Below are 26,834 nucleotides of genomic sequence, written 5' to 3'. Positions count from 1 at the left end.
GGAATCGAGCAATTTAGACAACTGCTGGGGTAATGATTAACTCCACAAGTAACACTTAGGCCAGTCTCAGGGCCACGCATAAGATATTCCAGAATAGAACTGGCATGATACCCCACATCTGGCTCACAGGAAGAATTTTTGCTTTAACTTCAAACACTCAGTGGCTTACCAAACATATTTAATGGGTTTCTGAATAGAACCTATTACTTCAGAAGAGCGATTTCCACCCTTCCTTTAGGCTGTCATTTTTCAGTTTTTACCTGTTGGGAATAAACATTAAGCAGGTTTATTTCCAACTATCTGAATGTATGGACTTATTTCTCAGTAGTCGCTGGGAGATTTTTTTTCATTCATATCAAATTGCTAGATGATACCTGTTGCTCCTATAAGATACAAGGGGCAAAACCTGTTTCATTGGACTTCTTTCTGCCCAGTGCTACAGCATAGGAGAGCAAAGCACAGCATGGAAGTGTGTAGAAACATTTAAATGGATGAAGAGTGAGCAAGAGACAGTGGTCAAACTCCTCCATGGATAACCCTCCTCATTCTGCTACCATCCACCTGAATGATAACAGTCACCTAAAGCTATCCAAAACCCACTGAAAGACCGTTACGTTGTTCAAACACTAGATATGTCTTCTTTTATCTGTGGCTTCTTTAGCACCCACAGGGGGAAAAAGACTGACTGAACACCCACTGTCTTTATGGAGGAGAGATTTACCTGCATCTTACTCTCACATCACCCTACAAAGGAAGTACCATTACCTACTGCATTAGAAATGAAATGGACATCCAGAGTCCAGTAGCTAATTCACCATCTACAAGCACAGCTGAGGCCCTGAGTAGGCCTCACATTCTGACCCCTCAGGACAGTGTGTCTGTCAGTCTCTGAGTTCTGACAGAGTCTACATGTTTTTCTCTCAGCCATCAACTTAAGCATGAGTACCTTCTAATCAAGTATCGCTTCAGAATGCATCATGATGAATCCGAGTGGTGATACTTTTAACTGTCACCAAGTATGTGCTGTTATGAAGAACGTACTTCATAACTGTGTTCAGTTCCAGCAAATGCCAGATGACATCACAGCAATCTGGAGGCACAGTGGCTGCAGTGTCGCTAAGGGGAAGGTAGGAGACACTGGGATCATTTCCCCGTGACACACAATGACGCCGGCACCCCCACTGGAGTCCCACCACTGCCCCAATCCTAACACTGCCCACCAATATGTGGTAAGCAGTGACAGGGCCACCGAAACAGTCTCATCAGTTCATGGTAAGTGGTCTGGTTCCATAAAACTATAGGCAGAATTTTTTCTGTACACATTCCATAACATTACAGTAAAAAATAACATTGAAGTTATATTAAAAGGGGTGGGGGGGTGGCTAGTGGATCTATGCACTTCTCAAATTGGAGAAACACTTACTGGAATATTTTGCTTCCTTAAGTATATCCCAGTGTCACATCTAACAACGTGAGAGTTGAAAATAAAGAAGCTACTGGATCTTAAAGCTTGGTTTGGAGGGAGACCACGACTAGCTACCACCACATCAAGTGGAGACCAAGTTCTCACCTTCTTACTAGTTTAATTTGGGGTTAACTGTTAGAAAAACAGCAGTACCAAACCCCTAAACATGTAGTAATAGGTAATAAAGCTGTACAAAGTTTCCAAATTTTAACTGCAAGATGAATTTTTAAACTTTTAACATTTGCTTTGTCAAAAGAAATGGACAAAAGGAAATTCTTTTGTCCTCAGAGGTATGGTATATGAAGAAATGAGACAGATTAAGAAGAACTTCCACATGTCTGTATGGCACAGCTTCTAAGGATTAGAACATTCAATACAGTTTGACATTAGTTTCTTAACACAAACAGCAGGTTTTACCAAAGCTTGTTCAGCATTTTGCTATCTCTGTTTTTTCAGCTGCAATTAAACAGCTACTTAAATTTGAGAGAAGCAAGACTTTAATGAATGCTACAAGTTATGGACAATAATTAGTTCTCATTTTAAAAAAAGATTACAGAAAACACTTTACTGAAATTATTTTTTTGCTAAAAAGACAGTCTTTAAGGATCTGAGAGACAGCAAGCACAACACAGTACAAAAGGAGAAGGGAATGTTGAATTCCAGTGCAAGACACTAACACAGCACAATTAGGGAACCAGGCGGAAGCAACCATTTCACAAAGAATGGAATTAGGCATTTATACTTAATCAGGATTTTTTTAAGCTTTAAAAGTCCAGCATAAAGAAGGGAATTGGGAAGAGTGGATGGGGACAGGGGCTAAGCTTATCTACAATCACCATTTTACCAAAAAACACACCGGTTCAACCACGTGAGAAGTGGAGGTTAAACCTGCCTACGGAGGCCAGCAAATAGAGCAAATGCCAAGGCAGTCACGTTTCTAGGTGTCGATGTCACAATTGGCTGAACAATGTTTAAAGGGACTCTGATTCCACCAGGACTGGTCTCTCATCAACCTGGGCTCACGACAGTTGAAGTTCCTTTGCATTTGCATCAGAAGGCCAAAGCTTTACCTGGAAGAAGTTCACTCCAAATAATGCTCATGTTGCTGGTTTTAACAGGTCATGGAGTCGAAAGTGGCTCCTAACAGACTCCACCATTTCCTAGGAGAAGGTTCTACTGATTACCAGGGATTTAAATTCAAGCAAACCACTAAAGAAGGGAAATACTAATGGTATTCTGGCACTGTACAAGCTATGTGCCTGTCATCTCTGCCAAGGACATGGGGTGGACTTGGCTTTGTTTCTCAGCTCCATGATCTCCAACTGTGATGAAGTGGAACTGGGACCTCCCCCACATGAGAGGAGGATGCCCAAAATTCTCATCCCAGCCCAGCTTCTGAAAGAAACAGCAGACTACCAGGGGCTATTATTAGGAACCATGCTCCTGTGAATTCTGTGGAAATGAAAGCCTGTTTCAGTTCATGCCAAGTCTTTTCATGGTCCGCCAGCGATCCTTAATCATCACAGCTGTTCGGTTAACAAATGGGTAGTTTTTAGAAATGGCAGCCCAGTTTCCTTCTCCATACTTCTGCACTCCAGCCTTGACCCACTCACTTTCCTCTACAGTCCACTTCTGCAAGGAGAAAAGAGAGAAACAAAGGATTTATCAACACCTGTTCTCTCCACTTACATTTTCATTCAGTGAAGAGGTCTAGGAGAATAATCTGAACCCAAAGGAAGGATTTATACTCTTTAAACATGATACAGATTATAAATTAACACCATGGATTTGAACATTTACTAATTCTCAGTGTCTTACTGTTTTGTCCTCAACTAATAATCATTTCTGCATTCAGAACTTTAAACATGGCATTGTTCATGGTTGGGAAACCATGATTTCTGACCTAGATTTTTCTTCCAGAGAGTAATTATTACTTTAGTTTGGATTATCTGAAAACTACAAATAAAATTTTTTACCAGGTGCATGGGTAGTCTATGTCTGTGAAATGTGGGTACCTATTTTACCTCTCTTCTACCCCTACAACCAGAAAACATTAGAAAAGACAGGTTAAAACAATTACCTGCTTTTTTGTTGTATTGGTTGCACTCTCTTCATCTGGTGCTGCTGGAAAACATTAGAAGCAGACTCACGTCAGAGCTCACCTTTCTCAGTACAACCCACAAGATAAAGACACAGAACATCCCCAAAGGGAAAACTTGATTCAGATTTTACAGACTTTGAGAGAATAAAGGATATCACTAAAGGATAATTTGTTTTTGTCCTTTGCTTGAAAGATACCAATCACTTCAGTCCATGAGAATCTGTACAAAGCAAATACTTCACAAACAGGCATTCAGTAAACAGTCAGGATTTCAGGCTCTTTAGTAAAACCAATATCATTTTCTAAACTTAACTGAGGAACTGTGGTATTTAAAATCCTAATATATATATTAATATATCTATATACTCCTAATATACACATACATATATATGTGTGAATGTAATATATTCATGTATTCGTGCATATACATAGACCTATGAGTGTGTGTGTGTATATATATATATAATTTGTTAACTCATTGTTAACCACTGCTTTGAAATAACCCAGTTTATTATTTTTTAATTTTCAAAATATCAGATGTAAGTAAAATTTGGCTCAATTCCTCAAACAAAAAGAATGGGGTAATAATTATTGCTTCCCACTCCAATAGACCATGTGAGATCAACTCAGATTCTACCTTTTCATCATTATGGATATAGGTCAGGCTTCATAAAACAAGGACCAAGATAATTTTTTAAAGGACCAGAGGGCTACAGGAGGGTATACAAGTGTAATGGACATGCCATCTCAAGCCAACAAGAGCCAGTTAAAAAGCTGCGTAAGGCAAAGTTGCATAAACGTGGAACCTGCTGCAGGGTCTGCCTTAGCAGACATCGCTGTCCCAGGAATGCTTCCTAAAGAATGAGGGAGGGTGACAGAAGAAGGGGTACTTACAGGAGCAGATTATTTAAATTATGAAGTATTTCCTACTATATATAGTAGAAGCAGATTTCTGAAACTGACAGATCTGGACTGCATCAGAAGTGGATGTTTTCTAGAACTTTTATATCCTGTTTTTAAACATATTTAATGCCACTTTTATTCATCATTATTTCTCCCATCTTCTGTGTAATCTTGATTTTGCCAACAAAAGGTAATTCTTAAGGACAAAACCTTTGAGACCAGCAAAAGATTACTGGTTGCTGCTGTGTTACAAAAGTCTTCAGCATCTGCAAGACTAAGGTTTAGCATGTAGATATTTTCATTAGAGTGCAAAGTATGTGGTGGCCGGGGGATCCTAATGCAAATGCTATGAAGCTTAGTATTCATTAAGGGAAAGTAACATTTCTCATCTTGGAAAAAAACATTTATTATACAGAAACTGGTAAGAGACTATTTAGTTAAATAAGAAATGTAGGGAATGACCACTTCTTCCTTTGGGAAGAATATCAACTACCATTAAATATAGGATTTATTAAACCAAACCAGGAATTTTAACTGTAAAATGTTGCTTTGATAGTCTCCATTCTTTAATGGGAAAACACATAAAACTGATTGCTCATGAATCACTATGTGGAACTTTTAAACTTTTTTCTGTTTTGGAGACAAGCAGTTTCTGGAACATTGTTGACAGTAGCATGCATCTGTACTTCAGCAAGTGTCAAGGAGAGAGACCAGTGAGAACCTTCTGGCTTACCCTGAACTTGAAACAGTTCGTCCTCTTCCACCCAAGTCTCTTTTTCTTCAACCCCGTTAGAGCTGTTCCACTTGCCTTTGGGTACTCTGAGGTAAAATCAATGAGAGGACAAGGTGTAAAACAAAATCATCCCAAACTCAGCACTGAATACATCACCATCCGCTTTCAACAACCTGTTCATTTTCCTGGGCCTTTTAGTTTGGTTGGTTTGGATTCATAAAGATTTCAGTGTTATTCTAACCTAGAAGCTGCAAATTCCTTCCCCTCTGTCATAGAGATGCTCTGTTCCTATCCCTGGAGTGTTCTCCTTTTCCTCCCCATTCCTCAAGCCCAAGCCCACGGTCCAGTACTTTTCACCAGTATCATACTAGCCTCTTAATTGGAATCTCTCTCCTCCAGCCCATTCTCCTTCCGAAGCCACCAGAACAGTCATCCTAAACTTACAGATCCCTCCTCTATTCAGTGATGCTTCTCACTGTGTAAACAGTTAAGACTAAATGGCCATATAGGGGAGCCAAGATCATCCAGTCTGGCCCATCAATTTCTCATCAGTTCCTCCTCTCCCCACCAACATCAGAGCCACACCACCCACACACCCACTCAAACAGGACAGCCTCGCCCTCCTTCCTCCTATGAGCTCTGCTTTCCTGCCTCTGTTTACTCTTCTTTCTGCTTGGGATTCCCTTCCCTGCCAAGTGAAGTCTTTCAAGGCCATCATTCTCAATGAAGACTGCCCAACACATACAAAAATCCCTTGCTCCTCTGCTGTCACTGTACTACACAACCATTTCACGACATACCTGTAACTGTAAGCACCTTGACATCAGAAACCATTATCCTCATTGTCTACCCTAAACAACTTGCACCGTAACACATACCCTAACAGAAGCTGGAGAGATATTAACTAACCTAACAATTGGATTATCAAAGAGCCATAAAGGAATTATACTATCAAAGATTACAGTAGTAAGCAAACAAGAATCCTCCCTGTGAACATGAAATTTTTAGTACCTAGTTGCAACCAAGAACAGTTCCAAAACTAAAACATAATCCAAAATCCAAGTTGCTAAATAAATGAAAATTATATTCAGCCTTACCGAACATAGCACAGATTATAACATGAGAATTGTAACATCCTTTACAAAACAAACATGGAAAGTATCTGAACTAAGTTTTGAAGAATTTATATAGATCAGAATCACCTGAAAAGCCTGACAAGAGAGCACAGATAAACTGCGGTCTTCTTCCCCACTAAGAAATTTGGTTGCAGAGCCTGTCTGGGTATTTTTCAAATGAGTAATGAAAGCAGTTTGCTTAATAAATGCATATACTTGAAAAAACTTCATAAGTTTTCTATACAGTTACTTAACAAGTGACAGACAAATAGTGGACTCTCTTCTTTGTTTTTAAATTAGATCATAACCTCCAAAAGGATATTTCTAAGAATAACTGATTTGAGACAAAGTAAAAATTACATGAGGTTTATCTATCTCAAGATGTTAGCTATGTTAAGTACTACTCGTAAATAAAAGTCAGGATCAGAGTTTTAAGTTTTTCATCAATTTATCCAAGTCCTGGGATAAAACTGGTTTTGACCTCTAGGTCCGTCACTTTCACCTAAGTGGCTGGTCAGTCTTCCTGTAGACTGTCTTTGCAGATCACTTTGTTAACTTTCTGTGCCTCCTCTGAACTCAGCATTTATTACATGTATAAATGTTTCAGTATTTCCTAACTTATCATGTTGTAGAAGGGGCTCAGACCTGGTTCTCATCTTGACTGCTAGCTGGCTGTGCAGACTCCTGGCTCACTGCGCTCCTAAGTGGTGAAGTTAGAACAACTTACTGGTCTCAGAGGGTTGGCAGACTACAGCCTGTGGCTGCTGGTTTTTGTACAGCCCTTGAACTAAGAATGGTTTTTATATTTTTCAAAGGGTGGTAAAAAAACAAAATAATATGCAACAGACACAAGTGGCCCACAAAGGCTAAAATGTTTCCTTTCTTACCCTTTTATAGAAGTTTTGCTGGTGTCCCCTTAAATTCCAAGAACCAAGAACTGTTGCTTTGTTTGGTTAATAAAATACCTCTTAAGCACTAGTTCTGTGCCATGTGCCATGAGGGATATGAAAGCCTAGTAGTCGTGGCCCCATCAAGATGACAGACTTGCCTTCCGCGCCTCCAATTCCACTGGCTCAGCCTCCCCTTGGTCCTGACTGCTCACCAGGCAGCAGGCTCCACCACCCTCCTCTCCTTTCCCTCAGTGTCGGTACAAAAGCTGTCAGTGATGTCTGCTCAGAGGCTTTCAGATTAGGTGTATTAGATTTATCTGGGGCACAGTTAGCAAAGCAGATTAGAGAGCACTCCCTGTCCCTTCTCATTCAGTAGTCAGGAACCCAGCACTGCAGGTAACTGATGTGAAGCCCCACTTGAGAACCTCTGCCTGATAGAACGTAAAAAGAGCTAAAATCTGGCCTGTCTACCTTCCAGACCTTTCTCCCTTCATCCTCTCTGTGCACTGTATTCTCCTGCCATACAGACTGCATGACAGTTTCCGGAGCATATCAGGCTTTCTTGAGCTGTAAGAGGTTCCCACTGCCCAGAAGCCCACAGCTCCCAATATGCTGGATGACTTCCTACTCATTCTCCAAGGCTAGCCCCTCTGCAAGGCTGCCCGCCCACAACTCTGCTGCCCAGGCCAGCTCTTCTTCCCTGCAGCTCCCAGGGCACCTCACCTAAGCTTCTTCTAGAACCAGAGTCAGGGAATCCCTTTTTTCTGTAAAGTGCATATAGTATCTTAAGCTTTCCAGGCCTTACTTTGTTGCAACTACTCAACTCAAGGTAGCAGCCACAGACAATACGTAATTCATAAGTGTGGCTGTTCCAATAAAACTTTATTTACAAAAACAGGCAACAGGTGTACTTAGCCAAGAGGCCATAATTTGCCAACCTCTGCTTTAGAGTACCCATCATACCTCATACCCTTGACAGATTCTTCCATTTATAAAGCCACTGTAATCATACCCTTTCCAGTTTCCTCATCTGTTCATGGGAGCAACACCTATACTTCATAGAATTGCTGTGAGAGGCAGAGATCAGGTATCAAATGAGAATAATTGTGTGTTATTCAGCTTGCCCAGCCAATGACTGACTCACTTCCAAATGCAGATAGTGGTATATAGTGCAGAACTGTGCCCAAGTATAAATCACTTATCAGATGCCACAGCCCCACACAGTACCTAGCACAAGCATGCTGGGGCATAGGTCCCCAAACAACTACAACAGAGTGCAGAAGTAGAGATGGCAGTGCCCTTAGGAGATCAGTGAGGTCGTCACTTACAGCAGGGTGACCAGGGGAAATTTATGGAGGTGAGGCAGCTTGGTGTACATGGTGTATCTATATGGGTTTTTGTGTCAAGACTAACTAGGATTTAAAAATCCCAAAGCCCAATTTTGCCACTTTATAGTTCTATGACTTCAGGTAAGTTAGTACATTTCTGAACCTTCCTCACTGATAAAATGGGGCTAAATAAATCACTCAAGAGTGAGTGTAGATATTAAGATAAATGAAAGTGCTTGGCCCACAGAAAGTATTTAGTTAACATCGCTTTTCTTCCCTTTGAAAGACAGATGGGATTCTGACAAGCGATGGAGGAATGGTAGTCCAAACATGGGGAATGAGAGGCAGCAAGAGGAGCACAGTGACAGAAACAGGGTTGGGGAGCAAGCAACCAGTCAGCCTAAAGGAAAGATCCACAAGAGGGCACAAAGGTAGCAAAACCGAAAGCCAGGTTGGGGTCATGAAGTGGAGCGAAATGAAAGCACTCTAACCACTGCCCCACAGAGCCTAGCAGAATGTGAGAGATTAGTATTTCCTGAATTTGCCAAGTTTCAAATGTCCATTGAACGTGCAAAACTATAAATATTCATAAATCTCTTTTAAGGATCAGAGTATAATGTGGCCCGATTCAAACAAACTTCTTGTAAGAAGACTACTATTTAGTAGTCAAGGCACTCAGCAGTTCGCTAAAAGTGGAAGCAGTGGTGAGTAGGAGGCTCTGACACCCTTCCACTCCCACCTAGTGCAATGCCTGGAAGCCCAGCACAGGGCTTCAGAACTGGCAGAATGGCTATGTTGTCCCTCCCCACCCTGAGTCACACTCTAGCAGTCTGAGCAAGCCTTGGTGGTGAATAACGTAGCTGAAAGTTACTTCATTCACGGAAGCAATACCAGGCCTAACCAGGACCACCAACCAGCCCCCAAACTTCTACAAAGAAGGTCTTCATACTTGGGATTCTTCTCCCCAGGGAGGGGTTGGTTGAGGACAGTGGGCTTGGATGGTGATGCCGGTGTGACCTCCTGGGAAGAGTCGAGGCCTGAGCTCGGCTCAGTACTCTGGCTGTCCTCCTCCAAAACCAGTCTGCTTATTGTCATGCGCTTGGTCTTGGGCTGCAGTTCAGAGCCACCCTCACCCTCAGCGGGGACAGAACTTTCATTATCATCTTTTCTTGTTCTCTTGTTTTTGAGGGCTGGTGATGGCGGGCACACTTTATTAGGAAAGACCATATCCTTCTGGTCCAGTTTTGAGAAGGCTGCCTCAGAATCTTGTGCACTGGACAGAGTCTTGAAAGCTGCTTTCAGAGTCCTAATCCCAATGGTGGTTGGTGTGCTCTGTAGCTGCCTACAAACAACACAAACACAAAAATCAGTTTCACCACCGCTGAGGCCCATCCAAGCAGCCACAACTTTTTCAAACTGTGAAGCTTCACATTATAGACTCAAGTTGAGAACTCTTCATTTAAAAAAAGATAAAGTGTGTGATACAGCCTTTATTTACAAGAACTTCCATTTATAAGTGTTAAGCAGAGGTTTTAAATATGATATGTAAACTGAATTATGGCGCTTAAACTTCAAGAGAACCTAAAAGGAACAAGGGCCAATGATAGTCCCTCCAGAGACTTCTTCAGCGGGTGTGCTAACCCATTACTCTGCATGGACTAAAGTGATGCTCTCCTTTAATCCAAGAGCTCTGCAGAATGTCTAACAGCTACAAGTCCATCTGGGTGACCAACTGATAATCCAGCAATCTCACCTTCAAGTCTAAACTCTACTTCCAGCTGTCCCAGTCCAACCCTCACATGAGACTAGTTAAAGAGTGGTCTCAATTCTGCCATTTCTCCTACAATACACTTATAAATGGGATCTTGAGAATTCTCAGTGAGAGGCGTGCCAGTCTTGGAACAATGAGAAACTGCCTTTTCAAAATAAAGTTCATCGAGCATTTGGAATAGCTAGTATGTTTTAAGTAAACACTGTAAGGAAAAGGCAAACTGGCAGCCTGCATGCCAGTCCTAGCTGGGAGATGTGTCTTGTCTAACCTTTTCTTCTTTCCCCTTAATTGGGCTAACCACCAACATTCAAAAATTGGGAAATCTCAAAAATATTTTTTGCAACAATCACACAAAGCTGGAAAGCATGCTTTCTTTGGGTTGTGCTCTCCACTGTATTATCCTGGATCCACTTTGCTCCTTTACATCTCCTACAGGCCCCTCAAAGAGATCTCTGCTTTGTTAACTGGTCTCAGGAATCTGGTTCACAAGTCTGAACACGGTATTAAGAGATAAAGTATCGACAGGGAAGTACTGAGGCAAAGACAGAGCAACAGAAGGAAAGAGCCTTTGAGGAATAAATAGCCAGTTGGGAACTTCTGCCAAAGACCTAACATCCTGTTTTCAATATTCCCATTTTCCCAGGGTGTGCTCTGTGAAACCCACAGTGCCTTCCTTGAGTAGCCCAGTAACATGTTAGGAGGTCAAATCACCAGGAATAACTGACTGACTCTGCTCTAAGATGATAACTATGCTTCCGCTGTGTTTCATCCCAACATCACAAAAGTGCATCCCTCTTACCTGGCAGGTTCTCTGAGTGGCTTTTCCACAGGCTCTGGTGCTGGCTGAGGTTGTGGTTCTTTCACTGTGGGTGAGGCGGAGGACTCCGATTTCAAAGCCTTTCTGGCCATCTGAGAAAGGAAAAATATAATCAAGAAGAGGAAGTCACAGAATTTCATTAACTCTCTGCTTTTACCATGAACATATTCAATATGCAAGCACGTTTCACTTACAAACCCAATTTAGGCATAGACTACACGAGGATATAAAAAGGGAGAGAACTTAAAGAATTGTCTCAAATTTCTATCTTCTTTCCTTCCCCACACAATGGCTCATAGTTTTCTATACTAAAGGAGAACTCAACCTGAGTGGTGCTAAAAGGATCTTGATGTTGCAAGAATTCCAAACAGTTATTTTGGACAACAAACTAAGTGATTTTACTTTGTGTCTCCTCTTCTATCCTTTCAATCTCACCCCTAATCTAGTTTCTGAATCCTACATAGACCTTTGGGGTCACATGCAAAAGCCAGACTTTTGGTTCTCTTTAAAACTTAGGATGACCAATGTTTCCAAGCCCCACCGTGAGGAGGTAGGGCTCTGCGTCATCCAGGTGACTCTCCAGGAAGCGCAGCATCTTCTGCTGGAAGGTCTCATAGGAGAAGTTCTGGATCACAGGGTGGGCCAGGTTCTTTTCACGGATAATGTTTAGGAGGTCATTTCTCAGCTTCTACACAAAGGACCAATAGTTGAAACATGAGAAAGGAAAACTCCAGTAAAGATTTCAGTGATGAGTTAAGACAACACTATCAGAACTTTCTCAGTGCTGTCAATGAATAGCACTGGGGGAAAAGCAAGCCTACCACCGTGTGCTGCTGCTGCTAAGTCGCTTCAGTCGTGTCCGACTGTGCGACCCCACAGATGGCAGCCCACCAGGCTCCCCCGTCCCTGGGATTCTCCAGGCAAGAACACTGGAGTGGGTTGCCATTTCCTTCTCCAATGCATGAAAGTGAAAAGTGAAAGTGAAGTCGCTCAGTCATGTCTGACTCTTAGCGACCCCATGGACTACAGCCCACCAGGCTCCTCCGTCCATGGGATTTTCCAGGCAAGAGTTCTGGAGTGGGGGGCCATTGCTTTCTCCACCACAGTGTAGAACAGGTCAAAAATTACTGACCAGTCACGGTTGGTTACTATGTAGCTATACAAAAGGGAAAAAAAAAAGAAGAAGAACTTAGGATCTAAAGTATCTTTCTACTTTTACATATAAAGATTTTTAAACTTTCAAAAAACAAAACCAAAACAGATGAAAAGCTCCCTATGTACTAATATAAAAAGATCTCCAAGATACATTAAGTGAAAATAGCAATTTAATGGTGAAGTTAGTGTGTAGAATACGCTCACATACGTATACGGGAAGACCAGGAAGACTGGATATATGTGTATGTCTGTACATACACACATGCACACTTATTTGCCTGCATATGCACAGAATCTCTTAAGGACAAAAAAGCATTGGTTCCCTCTAAGGAGAGGAATGAGATAGCCAAGTCAGAGATGAGAGAATTTTCACTAAGCTATTTTGTTATATTTATGAATGTTGTATTATATACATATATATTAACTTTTCAAAAATAAAATTTATATTTATATATAAAAAAAAGAGCAGGGTACCAGCAGAGTTTTTGACACCAGAAAACAGAGGCGTTGAGTCCTCAGTAAGGCAGAGTCTCAAGTCTGCAGGATCAGCATTTATGTAAATAAAGTCAGATGTGTTAGTGCCGGTGCTGATCACTAGTTTTGTCACACACTGGGTAGAAATGGTCAAGTAAATGATTTCTGTAAATTTTTCAAATTTCTGAAGAGCCTTCTAACAGTAAATTATCCTAGATATCAAAGACATGTTCAAGGTACTAAATATTAACATTCCTGACAGAGAACCCTTTCCCTGTTTCCCCATAAAAAGCAATGAGGTGGATATAGGTAATGGAAGCAAAATTATAGCAAATTTACCTGAGTTGTAGGGTCCTTGGACATATGTTTTTTCAAAATTTTTGAAGCCTTTTCAAATTCTTTGTTTTTGATACAAATAATGACTGCCTAAAAAAGGGGGAAAATTTTTTTAACTGTTGTAATAACGAAGGATATAATCCAAATATCAAATATCAAAATAAGCTCTACTGAAAAGTAAAACTGAGTCTTATATACCCAAGCAATTTTCCACATTCTATCAAATTCCTGTATAAAAAACAATTATTTTTCAACCATATGAACAACTGTGTAAGGTACTACAGTGTGTAACGTACTAGATTTTCAGTATTCAGTTCAGTTCAGTCGCTTAATTGTGTCCTACTCTGTGACCCCATGGACCACAGCACACCAGGCCTCCCTGTCCATCACCAACTCCCAGAGTCTACCCAAACCCATGTCCATTGAGTCAGTGATTCCAGCCAACCATCTCATCCTCTGTTGTCCCCTTCTCCTCTTGTCCTCAATCTTTCCCAGCATCAGGGTCTTTTCAAATGAGTCAGCTCTTCACATCAGGTGGCCAAAGTATTGGAGTTTTAACATCTGTCCATCCAATGAACACTCAGGACTGATCTTTAGAATGGATTGGTTGGACCTCCTTGCAGCCCAAGGAACTCTCAAGAGTCGTCTCCAACACCACAGTTCAAAAGCATCAATTCTTCGGGGCTCAGATTTCTTTACAGTCCAACTCTCACATCCATACGTGACCACTGGAAAAACCACAGCCTTGACTAGATGGACCTTTGTTGGCAAAGTAATGTCTCTGCTTTTTAATATGCTGTCTATATTGGTCATAACTTTCCTTCCAAGCAGTAAGCGTCTTTTTATTTCACGGCTGCAGTCACCATCTGCAGTGATTTTGGAGCTCCAAAAAATAAAGTCTGACACTGTTTCCACTGTTTTCCCATCTACTGCCATAAAGTGATGGGACCAGATGCCATGATCTGTTTTCTGAATGTTGAGCTTTAAGCCAACTTTTTCACTGTCCTTTTTCACTTTCATCAAGAGGCTCTTTAGTTCTTCTTCACTTTCTGCCATAAAGGTGGTATCATCTGCATATCTGAGGTTATTGATTATTTATCCTGGCAATCTTGATTCCAGCTTGTGCTTCCTCCAGCCCAGCGTTTCTCATGATGTACTCTGCATAGAAGTTAAATAAGCAGGGTGACAATATACAGCCTTGACGTACTCCTTTTCCTATTTGGAACCAGTCTGTTGTTCCCTGTCCAGTTCTAACTGTTGCTTCCTGACCTGCATACAGATTTCTCAAGAGGCAGGTCAGGTGGTCTGGTATTCCCATCTCTTTCAGAATTTTCCATAGTTTATTGTGATCCACATAGTCCAAGGCTTTGGCATAGTCAATAAAGCAGAAATAGATGTTTTTCTGGAACTCTCTTGCTTTTTCGATGATCCAGCAAATGTTGGCAATTTGATATCTGGTTCCTCTGCCTTTTCTAAAACCAGCTTGAACATTTGGAAGTTCACGTATTGCTGAAGCCTGGCTTGGAGAATTTTGAGCATTACTTTACTAGCGTGTGAGATGAGTGCAATTATGCAGTAGTTTGAGCATTCTTTGGCATTGACTCTCTTTGGGATTGGAATGAAAACTGACCTTTTCCAGTCCTGTGGCCACTGTTGAGTTTTCCAAATTTACTGGCATATTGAGGGCAGCACTTTCACAGCATCATGTTTTAGGATCTGAACTAGCTCAACTGGAATTCCATCACCTCCACTAATTCAGTATTACATTGGAATAAAAAAAGACAGCTGATATAGCAGAATCTGATCTACTGGATTACAGACCATTTACTCAATCTGAATAGGGCCTCCTATGGAAAGGCAAAATGGACAGCAGACCCCTGGAACAGTTGGTTTTGTTCTTTTGGGATGCACAAGTTTGATGTAATGGGGGAATGAGAGGAGGATATACTGGGGGGTAGTGTGGGGGGAGGGACTTGCTGATGAGTTCCACTAGTGGAACTCAGGCCAATTCTGTAGGAGAACCAGCACAGCCTTTCATACTATAAACCCCAGGGGGCTAACTCCACAAGCAGCAAAGAAAACAGGACAAAGTTCCACGTAGAATGAGAAGGTCTCCTCAGGCACAGAGGAAAAGGAGAGTCCTTCAGTCAAGAAACCTATGTTCTATGTTCCGAGAGCACACACACAGTGGGCAAATAACAGTGATTGAAAATTAAAAAGGATATTTAAAAACATATGTGCACATTTTTTTTAAATGAGGAAAGCCAGGAAAAAATTGGTACCACCTGGAGTTATCTAATAGGATAAAGTAGCTAATTTAAATACAGTGTCAAAAAAATAAATAGTGTCAAAGAAACATACCTCACACACACAAAAAAAGGGAAGGAAAACTGGTCCCAGATATTTTCAGTTCTTCACAGGGAAGAGTTTAAGGAGATATGTACAGACCAAAGGAAAAATGACTAGCAAGGGAATTCAGAAAATACAAATTTCTGGTGCTTCTGTCCTCAACAGGCTGAGCACAACCATATAGGGCAAAGGAACCTGGTGTCACATGCTTCTGAAGAGCTGTGACAACACTAAGTTCCTGCTGCCAGGGAGGGGATGAGGTAAGTCTTTTCATTTTAATCAGACCATCATATTCACTTTTATATTATTATCAGCAGAAAAACTATACTAAGACTATACTTACTTTCTTGAAGAATACAAAGGTTTTACTTTTTATAAATCATTGAGGTCCTATTATGTTTTAACTCTTTTTGGGCATTCTGTTCTAACACGTGTCAACTCCTGCAGCCACCACAATGATCCCAGAGAGCCACGGATCCAGTAAACCTCCCTTCTGCTGCACTCTGTAGTTAACCTCCTCCCCACCCCTAACCCCTCATCTTTTCACCGTTTCATCTCTTCAGAATGTCATATAAATGGCATTATATAAATGGAGTCACTCAGCTTAATTTTTAAAGGATATAGCCTTGAGTCTGGCTTCTTCCCCTTAGTGTAATGCCCTTGAGACCTGTGTCTTTCCCTTATGTCTTTCCCTATAATAATGCCCTTGAGATACCTTTCTGCATCCCCATCAGCAATGTATGAAGATTCCAGTTGCTCCATATTCACACTCACATGTATTAGTGTTAGAGGAGTTTTAAAGTTTAGCCATTCTAATTGGTATGTGCCAGAATTTCCCCAATGAATAAATGGTGAGCCTCTTTTAATGTTATTTGCCAACAGTATATTCTCTTGAGTTGTTTTCTTTGGGGTGTTTGTTTTCTTGTTCATTTTGAAAGGTCTTTAGATATCTTGGATACAAATTCTTTGTCAGATATGTGATGTGCAAATATTTTCTCCCACTCTATAGCTTGTCTTTTCATTCTCTGAACAGTGTTTTTCTCAAGTTTCAATTTTGATGAAGGTCTACTTCTTGCTCTTATGGAGCATGCTTTTAGTGTCTTATCTAGAAGCTTTTTACCTTAAGTCCAAGACATAGTTGGTTTTTTTTTTTATGTTTTCTTCTAAAAGTTTTATTGCTTAACATTTAGATTATGATCCACTTTGAATCAAATTTTTGTGTGAGTTTTAGGTCAAGGTTCATTTATTTTTGCATATGGACATCCAGTTGTTTTAATTTCCATTTATTGAAGACTATCCTTTTTCCACTAAAATACCTTCACATTAAAAAACTATATATTTATTTGGCTGCATCAGGCCTTAGCTGTGGCATGCAGGATCTTTTAGTTGCAGAATGTGGGATCCACTTCTCTGACCAGGGATGGAACCCAGGCCCCCTGCATTGGGAGTGCAGAGTCCCAGCCACTGGACCACCAGGGAAGTTCACCTTCACATTTTTTTGTTAAAAATTAATCAGTCACGTTTGAATGGGTCTGTTTCTGGGCTCTATCTTCTGTTCCACTCATCTATCTATAGTCATGAATACTGTAGCTTTATAGTAATTCTTAACATTGGGTGTGAGTCCTCTAGCTTTGTTCTTCTTTTACAGAACTGTCGTGATTTTAGTGTTTTTGTTTTTTTTTAACCTTACCATATGTCTTCTAGAATCAGTCTGTATCTAACAGAAAATCCTGCAGAGGCTGTGATTAGAATTATAGTAAATCCATAGATCTGTTGGAGAGAATTGACATCTTAAACTATATTAGGTCTTCTAATGCACAAACAGGGTATTTCTTTCCATTTACTAGGTTGTGATTTCTTCATTAGCATTTTGCAATTTTTCCACATACAGATCCTACTTTTTTTTTTTTTTTTTTGGCTGGCTGGGTCTTCGTTGCTGTGCATGGGCTTTCTTTGGCTGTTGTGAGCGGGGACTGCCGTCTGGTTGCAGTGTTCAGGCTTCTCCTTGCGGTGGCTTCTCCGGTTGCAGAACATGGGCTCTAGGGCGTGCAGGCTTCAGCAGTTGTGGCAGGTGGGTTTAGTTGGCATGTGGCATGTGGGATCTTCCTGGACCCAGATCAAACCATGTCTCCTGCATTGGCAGGCAGATTCTTAACCAATGAACACAAGGGAAGTCCCACCTACATGTTTTATTATTAGATTTATACCTAAGTATTTTTCTTCTTTGGAACTATTATAAATGATACTGTTTTGATAATTTCATTTCACTGCTAGCATTTCACTGATTTTGTGTGTTGATCATATATCCTGCAGTCTGGCTAAACTATTTATTATATAGCTTTTTGATATATTCCATGGAATTTTCTATATGGATAGCCATGTGATCTGAAAAAAGGGACAGTTTTATTCCTTCTTTTCCAATCTGTTATTTTTCTTGACTTCACTGCACTGGCTAGGTCTTCTAGTATGATGTAGAATGTAAGTGAGAACAGACAGCTTTCCCTCATTTTGGATCTTAGGGTCAAAGCATTCCGTTCTTCACCATTAACTATGATGTTCCCTGTAGGTTTTTTGTAGATGCCTTTTGTCAGGTTGAGTAAGTTTCCTTCTGTTCCTAGTTTGGTCTGTGTTTGTACCATGAACTAACGTTAAATCTTGTCAAATGCTTTTTCTGCTTCAATTGATATGATCATATGATTCTTTCTTTGGACGAGCAGGGTAAAGTACATTCGCTGATTTTCAAATATTGAACCAGCCTTGCATTCCTGGGCTTTAGTTTCCCATTCTGCCACATACTAACTGTATCTGCATCCAGGACTAAGCATCAGAATAGACAAAAAAAGTGGAATCCATTTCAAGTTCTGGGAATTACAGCTCCACTACTAAAGAAAAAAGGTTCTTTTCGTTTGGTTTTAGGTGACTGCCCTCCTGCCACTGTAATCATTACTATGTCACTGCTGCCACCAGTGTAATACTGCCTGGGTGCTAGGATAGAGGAGGAGGGAAAAAGGAAGAAAAAACCCCCTGAGATTTCTTCCACCCTCTCTGACCCTTAGCCAGCCCCCTTTCCTGCTCTTAAGACCAGAGAGAGCCTCTCTTGGAGTTATTTCTGTTCACACCTGGAATGTACTTCCAGGTTTCAGAATTCTTCAAGTCCAGGCCTGGTGATACTAGAAAGGGGAAAAATGGTTATCTACCCATCAGCAGTTTGGTAGACCTTCATACTCTGGTCTTCTCCATTTGCTTACTGCCCTTTACATTTCTGTGTTCTCAGATAGCTGCTCCATTCATTCTGTCCAAGATTTATACTTGCATTAAGAAAGAGAAGAGTATGCTTATCTATCTTCCCTAGAACTGGAATACAGGCCCAACTGTGTTTAAATTGTGAAACAAGAAAGGAAATGTGAATGCTTTCAAATCTAAATTGAAAGCCTACCTTCAAAGTTTGTACTATGAGCTTTTAAAAAACTATGCATTAATTTGATTCCCAGGAAGTTTTCGTTTGCTGTTTTTTTTTTTAAGATATGAAACTTTGCTTTTTAAAAACTTGGAAGTTGTCAGAGATAAGGATAATTTCTTCTCTTATGTATCTGTTAAGGTTCTTACCATGTAAGCAACAGCAATGGTCTCTGGCTAACTTAAACAAAAGCAAAATTCCAAGCACAGATTTCAGTATAGCTGAGATAGGTTTATGTTGGAGGAAATGCCAGAAAGGACCTAAGAAGAAAAAACCAAACTTGCAGAAGTGAAAGGCTAAAGAAGCAAACTCAGAAAGAAATCTGGATGTTAAGGAAGCACGAATGCTGAGAAAGCCTTGACAAAGCTTTCTGTTTTAAGAAATTAAAATTATAAGACAGTGTGAGATGCACCAGTCCCTCAAATGGGGTAAGTTCCCCCACAAAGAAAATCAAGGCGCTATTACCAAAGATGCGCAGCAAAAGCAACACATAAACGCTTCCCCAAGGACATGCCATGTATGTTATTCTCCCATGTTCACAAAAACCTGAGGCCTCTTTCAGTTATAAAAAGAAAACCAACACAGTCTCAATATCATCATCAGCTTACAGAAGCAGTTCTCAAACTTTTGGTCTCAGGATTCTTTATACTGTTAAATGTTAATGAGGACCCCCAAAGAACTTTTGTTTACATGGGTTATACCCATTGATATTTACTGTTATTAGAAATATAAAACATAAAAATTCAAGATATTTATTCATTCATTGAAAAATAACAATAAACATTACAGGTTAATATAAATAACATATCTTTATGAAAACTACTTATTTTTTAAGACAAAAGTTTAATGAGAAGGGTGGCATTGTTTTACATTTTTGCAAATCTCCTTAATATCTGGCTTAATAGAAGAAAGATGGTATTCTGCTTCTGTATTCATTCTGTTGTGGTACGTTGTTTTGGTTGAAGGATATTAAAAAATTCCAGCCTCACACAAAGTTGAAAAAGGGAGGATTATTTTAAGAGCTCTTTTAGAAAATGTGGATTTTTTTCTTTGACTCTGCACCAAACTTTGGCAAGTGAACTTTTCATCATTATTATATTAAAATGTGATAGTCTAGCTTGCACTTTTAATGGATCTATTACCCTTGAATGATTTTGCAATACAATTCATTGGTCATTTGGAAGATGCTGGTTTACTGAGCTATGATCTTCCATGTGTTTGATACATTCATTAAAAATATTTTCAAAATCACAGTTTTTAATATTACTATCAATCATCTCAGAATTAAGTATTAGAAAGATAGCCAGCATATGAATGTAGGTTTTCCAAAATTCTAATTTTCACCTGAAAAGCTTGAATTTTATCTCTGGCAACACATGCTACCAATTGTTTTCATTGACATGACAAGTTCACTCTGCTCTCTCAAGAAAATGACTACCAGATTACCACATCCAAAAAACCAAAATTTGTCAATTATTTCAAAAACTGTGTTCCATTATAAAAGCAGCTAGGTCAGCATGCAGCCCAATCACACAAGTACTTTTCCTGAAGAAAACCATCATGTTTTGGTATGCAATAGAAATGCTACAGGAAAATTTCCTATTTTGTCATGAAATATTGAAAACACATTTTGTTCAAAGCTTAATAAAATTATAATTTTTACTGCTTCATCAGACATTCTTAGGTATATTAATAAAATTAATTAGGCTTAATAAAACTAATTTTTACTGCTTCATCAAAGACATTAACTGAAACTGGCTTTTTTTTTTTAAAACTGTAAGCATGTGCCAATGAAGAATACAATGACTACTAATACATTTTATTATTGCTTTGGTCATGCTGTGACACCAGAAATTTTACCCATCACTGCTTTTGCATCATCAGTGTAAATGTCAGTGCACTGAAAACCTCAATTAACATTTTGGCATTATTATGAAGATAGTTTTGAACCCTGAAAGGGTCCCAAAGACCTGCAAAGATCCCTGGACCATGCATGGAGAAGTTCAAACTTAACAAATAACTTATTTGATAAACTTTAAAAAATAAATTTAATAAACTTTAAGATAAATTACAGTGATACTTTACAAAGCTTAAAAATGCAACAAAAAGCCTCAGTGAGCATAGGCATTTCAAGATATTTTCCTAAAGATGACCATTAACAGATTCTATGACTAAATAATAAATTAAATAAATAAATAAATAAATTGAAGAGACAAGTGATACATCATCATTTAATAACTTGGATATTACTGTGGTAGCCAGCCTCTAAGATGGCTCCCAGTGATCCCCACCTCTTGCATAGTCCCATTCCATACACTAATCCAGCTGGTCAGATCTATGTGAACAAGAGCATATGGCAGAAGTGGTAAGTCACTTCTGAGATTAGTTTTAGAAGACTACAGCTTTCTCTTCTCTTCCATCACTACTGCTCTAGGGGAAGCAAGCTACTATGCTCTAAGTAGCCCTAAGGAGAGACAAGGACCTGAAGTCTTCAAGCCAACAGCCAGCAAGAAAGTGAGTCCTGCTAACAACCAATGGAGTGAGCACAGAAGCGGACTCATCAGCCCCGGCTGAGTCAAAACTCAGATAGCTGTAACCGTGGCAGGCAGCTTGACTATAATCTCATGAGAGACCTCCAGTTAGAAGCACAGCTAAATCACTACCAGATTCCTGACCCTTGGAAACTGAGAGACAGTATTTATTGTTTTAACCTCCTAAAGTTTTGGCTTACTTTGTTACACAGCAGTAAGAGTAATACAGTAAGGAGAGATCTGGCACCTGGTGGAAAATGAAAAAGCAGAAGGGAGTCAACATAAGAAAATGGTTGACTGTTTTAAGGGAATCTAGATTTTGCTAACAAATTTTTCCTAAAGAAGCCTCCAAACAAGAGATCTATGAACTTAAATAATAAACATGCAGCTGAAGATGAAAGCCCACAGGCTCTTCCAGAAGTCAGAACTATAACCCTTGGGTTCTGAAAGAGTTGCATTTCTGAATCAGCTGGCCACTTAAGAGTAGTTACATGAATTACCCTGAACTAGCACCGTTTCTTCCCATTCAAAAGATCCTTAAGCTATTTTCCAAGTAGGCATGGACTTCTCCTCCTTTGCTAATGTCTTTTCTGGCATTTTATCTCCGCCACAAACCTGACTCACCGATACTAAAAATCTATTCTTGTAATCATTCCTCCTTGGAATGGGAATTTTCTCAGCATTCTTTGCAAGACCAAACGTAGATCCTGCCCCAAGGTCCTTACCTGAATAAATAAAATATCGGCATCCCACACAGTTTTTTAACTTTTTTTTTTAACATGGTGTCTGAGTACCCAGCACACAGCCAAGGGTCCAAAAGTCTTTGCTAAGCAAGGTTTTATCTCCTACCTCTCTGCTCTTGAGATCTCATCCTTTTAGGAGGTGCTCTTATCTTTTCTTACCAATTTCCTTACTTTCACCACCAAGACAATGCTGAGCTATTGTTCAGTCCCCATCTCTGCATCTGCTTCCACAGCCCCAGCCTTAGTTATTGGAGAAGAAAAAGCTTTTCTGACTGGTTTCCATGGCCACTTCAATATTTTAAATATAAATAAGTTCCACTACTTAAAAGCTACCTGAACCATGACATAGTTCCAGTCCCAAATTCCTAGACACTCTACAAGCTTTTTTCTTGTCAAGAACGCTGCCTGCGTCAGCCTCCTACCATTACTATTTTTCTAACTGGCTGATTATCTCAGCATCTCTGATTCTGTCTGCTCAAAAGGAATGTTCCCTAAGCCTCTCAGTAATTGCATGAAAGAGCACAATGCAGTCCCACATTTTCCAAGGCACCAGCTCTTCTCCTCAGTCTATAATAAACAAGGGTGACCAAATCCTAAGCCAGTTACTTTTAGCACTTTCAACATGCTGCTCTGAATGGCACAACCTCCCAAATGCCATTCTTCAATGCCAGCCCACTTCCTGTGTACTGTGGCCCCTCCTGTCAGGGCCACAAGGAAGAGTTACAAAAATCACAAAAGCTGAGCACGTGCCTCAACAGTCCCTTCCAAGACTGGGCTAGGAAGAAACGTCACCTGATGAAGTAACACCTATGTGTGTGTGTTAATGTGTTTTCCGTATGCTCACTTGCTCTCTCTCCATCCCTGTCTGTCCTCCACTCCACACAGGAAAGATAAGCACTGATTCCTCAAAGAACTCTGATCTTTGTTAAAAGAAGAAAGAAATTAAAAATAGAGCCTTACAGCCTCCTTGACCAGTTTTCTACTGGATTCGATCACTGCCTCTGTCAGTGTAAATTCCGTTTTAATCATCTCCAGCACATTGATAGCTGATTCCAGTGGTGTGAGCTCAGCTTCCATATCAAAGGAACAGTCTAGGACAAAAAGCACAGTTTTTACTTTAACCTATTTTCTAAAGAGCAGAATTATGCCCATATATATATATATATATATATACACACATATAAAAGAAAAAATCCAAATATAGTAAGACTTGCATTTAATTTGTTGATATCCTGGCTACAGGCTTACAAACATGTTAAGGGTCCAAATTCAAATCCTTGAATTTCAAGTGACCTTCAGTAATTTCCAGGACAGGTAAAAAATGGTTTTTTTAACACATGCATATGCATCTTAAATATCAGAATCAGATACAAACAGTCAGAAACTATAGATTATTTTGCTAAACAGCTGTCAAGATCAATTTAGGAAAAGAAAAAAAAAAGGTGCTCATACTTTAAAAACACTCTACTATGGAGGAAAAATGTCCATCTTCACATAATTCAATTTAGATAGCAACAAAGTTGGGGCGAGCAAGAAACAGGTGGGAGGAAATAAACACAAAAAAGCAGCCAAGAGAATACTAAGTGGAGAAAAGTAGAGCCAGAGAATAAACTCGTCCTAGAAGGAAAAAGACCACCGTGACTGAAACAGAAGAGCCCACCTTAACCCCGAATCCTTCAGGATGTAAGTTTGAAAACAATGTAACCCTAAATAAGTAAGCTAAGAGAAGAACATAAAAAAATAGCCATACCTAAATTTTCCCCTTCTTCAATGCGCGACAGACACTGCATAACCCGCAGCAGCCGAGACACGGTATGCTCCTTCCCCAAGGGCCTGACAAGCAAAGCTGGGAAAGAAGACATCGTTGACTCGGCGACCCCCAGCCGCGACACGTGGGGGCGGGGGGAGTGTGCACAGATCCCCTTCCCAGGAGCCCCCAGCCTCCTTCCCCAGGGCCGGCCCTCACCCTGCATGATGTCCCGGATCTGCCTGAAGTCCCCGTACCGGCTACCCCGAAAGGCCCGCAGCGCCTCGTGGAAGTAGAACTTGAGCACCCAGCGGTTGACCGCCTCCTCCAGCCGCGCCTCCCCCGCGCCGCGCTCTGCGGCGCCCCCAAGCCCCGGCGCGTGGCGCCCCCGCCGAGCCCGCCCGCCACTACGGGACGCCCGCCTGCCGCCCGCCCGCCCGCTGCTGTCGCTGCTCCCGCCTCCTCCCGCCATCGCGTCTGATCGCCGCGCGCCCTCCCCGCCCTCCCTGCCGGGACGCTTCCTCGACTGTGACGCCGCTGGGTCACGCACGACGCCCGGGCCGGAAGCGGAGCCCGCCGTCCCGGCTCCCGCGGCCATGATACGGACGGCGTTCCGAGCCGCCCGCGGGCTTCTGGGAGGGAAAGAACCGGAGGCTCCCAGCCTCCCTCTCGGACCCCGTAGATCCCAGTGTGCTGGCTGCAATGCCTGCTGGGAGTTGAAGTCTACGTTGCCATGACGGATACACTCCATGGTTTGCGGTTGTCAACTCCGAAATTACGGAACGTTAGAGACGCGGGGCTATGTGTAAACTATTGAAAAATGCGTGCATCTTATTAAGCATTTTTAAAATCGTGAAATGTAATGTGCAGGGAGGAAACTTTATTCTAAAGTTTACGTTTTAACAAGTAAAGCAAAAGGCCAGTGTTAATCCATCAGGGGTCAAGAAATAGAATATGGTCGGCACCCCAGAAATCTCTAAACACGTAAGACATATAATCTTAAAAATTTTTTTCTTTTCTTTTTTAAAATTTTCTTTTTTTTTCTTTTTTTCTAAGACAATTTTTTAAAATCATAAAAGCACATATGGAACAATTAGAAAAAATAAAAGGTTTAAATTTAAATCAGCTATTACTAGTAACATCCCACATGAAAAGAGAGATTGATATATAGCTTTCCAATATCTTGTATACCTGTTTCGCTGTGTGTGTATGTGTGTGTATATACAAAATTGAGATTATACTATGTATATTTTATATAACCTTCAATTTGCATCCAACATGTAATGAACATCTTTGCACGTTATTGTTTTTTTTTTCCTCTGGTATCTTTAGCAGCTACATAATATTTTACCAATGAACCAAAGTCTCATTTGTCTAAACAACTACTGTAAGGGGGCTTACCTGGTGGTTCAGATGGTAAAGAATCTGCTTGCAATGCCTGAGAAATCCCATGGACAGAGGAGCCTGGCAGGCTACAGTCCCTGGGGTCACAAAGAATCCAACACAACCGAGAGACTATCACTTTCACCACCATAAGTTATTCAGTTTATTTCAAAATTTTGTAATTCTAGACTATCTCAATATTAGAAATACCCTTTTAAATGTATCATTGCACAATTCATAATTATTTCCTTAGGATAATTTCCTTATAGTAGAATTATTGAGTCAAAGAATATACAGGAGAACACTGATCAGAATTTCACTCGTCACTCTCCCCTTTTACTCTTGAATATGATGCAGACTCCTTAAATGGCTTTTAAAGCCTGAAAAGAAGTAGCCTATTTGCCAACTTCATTTTGGGCTCGTGTTTCGTGTGTGTGTGTGTATACAACTTCTATTATTTCCTTTTCACCTACTACTCAGTTTGCTCAGAGCCTACACTTGGGCTTCCCTGTGGCTCACTGAAGAATCCACCTGCAATGCGGGAGACCTGAGTTCGATCCCTCCGTTGGGAAGATCCCCTGGAGAAGGGAAAGGCTACCCACTCCAGTATTCTGGCCGGAGAATTCTGTGGACTGTGTATAGTCCATGAGGTCGCAGAGTTGGACATGACTGCGCAACTTTCACTTCACGTGTCCATTCTAGCCTTACTAAATCCTTCCTGTCCTTCAAGTGTCACTTAAAAGACATTTCACCTCTTCTTGGTTTTCTGGGTTAGATTAAATCCCGTTTGTGCTGTGTCCTGAGCACCTCATACCTCACCCTTCCTGAAATACGTTCTCCACAGTCAGCTCGTTTTGGGGCTGGCACTCTGTCTTCTTGTTTACCGTACATCCAAGAGCCCAGCCCAGGGCCTGCCACATGAGGTTGGGTCGAATTGAGGAGGCACATGAGTAAGGCTTTTGATGCATGTTGGAAAACTGTACCACCAGTGTATTTTTTTTTTTTACTGAAATTTAGTTCTGTGTCCATCAGGAAACTATATTTACTCAAACAGGGACATTCTTGTAACTGCCTCCCCTTTCTTAAATATTTGTGTTACGATTTTCTAGCTGCAGAGCCGCTGACTGCATAATCTTATGATTTTACAGGATACATACCCTGAGTTATTTTCTCCTTTTCTATCCTTGTAGATAGGCCTGGAGAGGTCCATCTCTCCTTTTCCGAGTCTTTTCTTGTCCAACCCCAGTTCCAGATCCACTTCCAGCTTGGGGTTACACGAACTGGGTTCCTGAGCCTTTCTTTCTTCTTTGCATTTCTGTGTTGGGTTTGCCACATTGACCTTGGAGATTGGAGAGCCTTCATCATTGCATGTATCATTATCTTCCACATCTACCATATCTTCCACAGGCAGGGGAGTTAGTGAATAAGGGGCATTTCCAAAGGACTAGGTGTGCTGTGGGTGTAGGTAGCAAGGGGGGACATAGGATGTGAGCCACCTATAGGTGTCTCTGATGCGCTTGAAATTCATCGTGCATC

The 26,834-nt window shown here is 40.7% G+C and overlaps 1 protein-coding gene across 3 annotated transcripts; it reads right to left on the bottom strand.

The window, feature by feature from the left end:
• Positions 1-1,567: 1,567 nt before the first annotated feature.
• Positions 1,568-24,513, bottom strand: LOC128071118 (telomeric repeat-binding factor 2-like). Of its 3 annotated transcripts, none has more exons than XM_052664086.1 (10): positions 24,135-24,513; positions 23,919-24,014; positions 23,129-23,259; positions 13,092-13,178; positions 11,665-11,811; positions 11,106-11,215; positions 9,485-9,877; positions 5,203-5,288; positions 3,546-3,586; positions 1,569-3,097 (listed from the first exon to the last, which is right to left on the bottom strand). In XM_052664086.1, exons 1-10 carry the CDS (start codon positions 24,511-24,513, stop codon positions 2,939-2,941), a joined length of 1,629 nt encoding a protein of 542 aa, XP_052520046.1. In that variant the 3' UTR covers positions 1,569-2,938. The 3 variants fall into 3 exon arrangements, with proteins under 3 accessions (XP_052520044.1, XP_052520046.1, XP_052520045.1); XM_052664085.1 differs by having other exon boundaries at positions 1,571-3,097; positions 3,546-3,589; XM_052664084.1 differs by having other exon boundaries at positions 1,568-3,097; positions 3,546-3,589; positions 23,919-24,513.
• Between the last annotated feature and the right edge of the window lie 2,321 nt (positions 24,514-26,834).

This window comes from Budorcas taxicolor, unplaced genomic scaffold, assembly GCF_023091745.1.
Source record: "Budorcas taxicolor isolate Tak-1 unplaced genomic scaffold, Takin1.1 scaffold153, whole genome shotgun sequence".
Taxonomy (NCBI): domain Eukaryota; kingdom Metazoa; phylum Chordata; class Mammalia; order Artiodactyla; family Bovidae; genus Budorcas; species Budorcas taxicolor.
The sequence above is the reverse complement of the archived record's forward strand: the minus strand, read 5'-3'. Positions and strand labels throughout refer to the sequence as shown.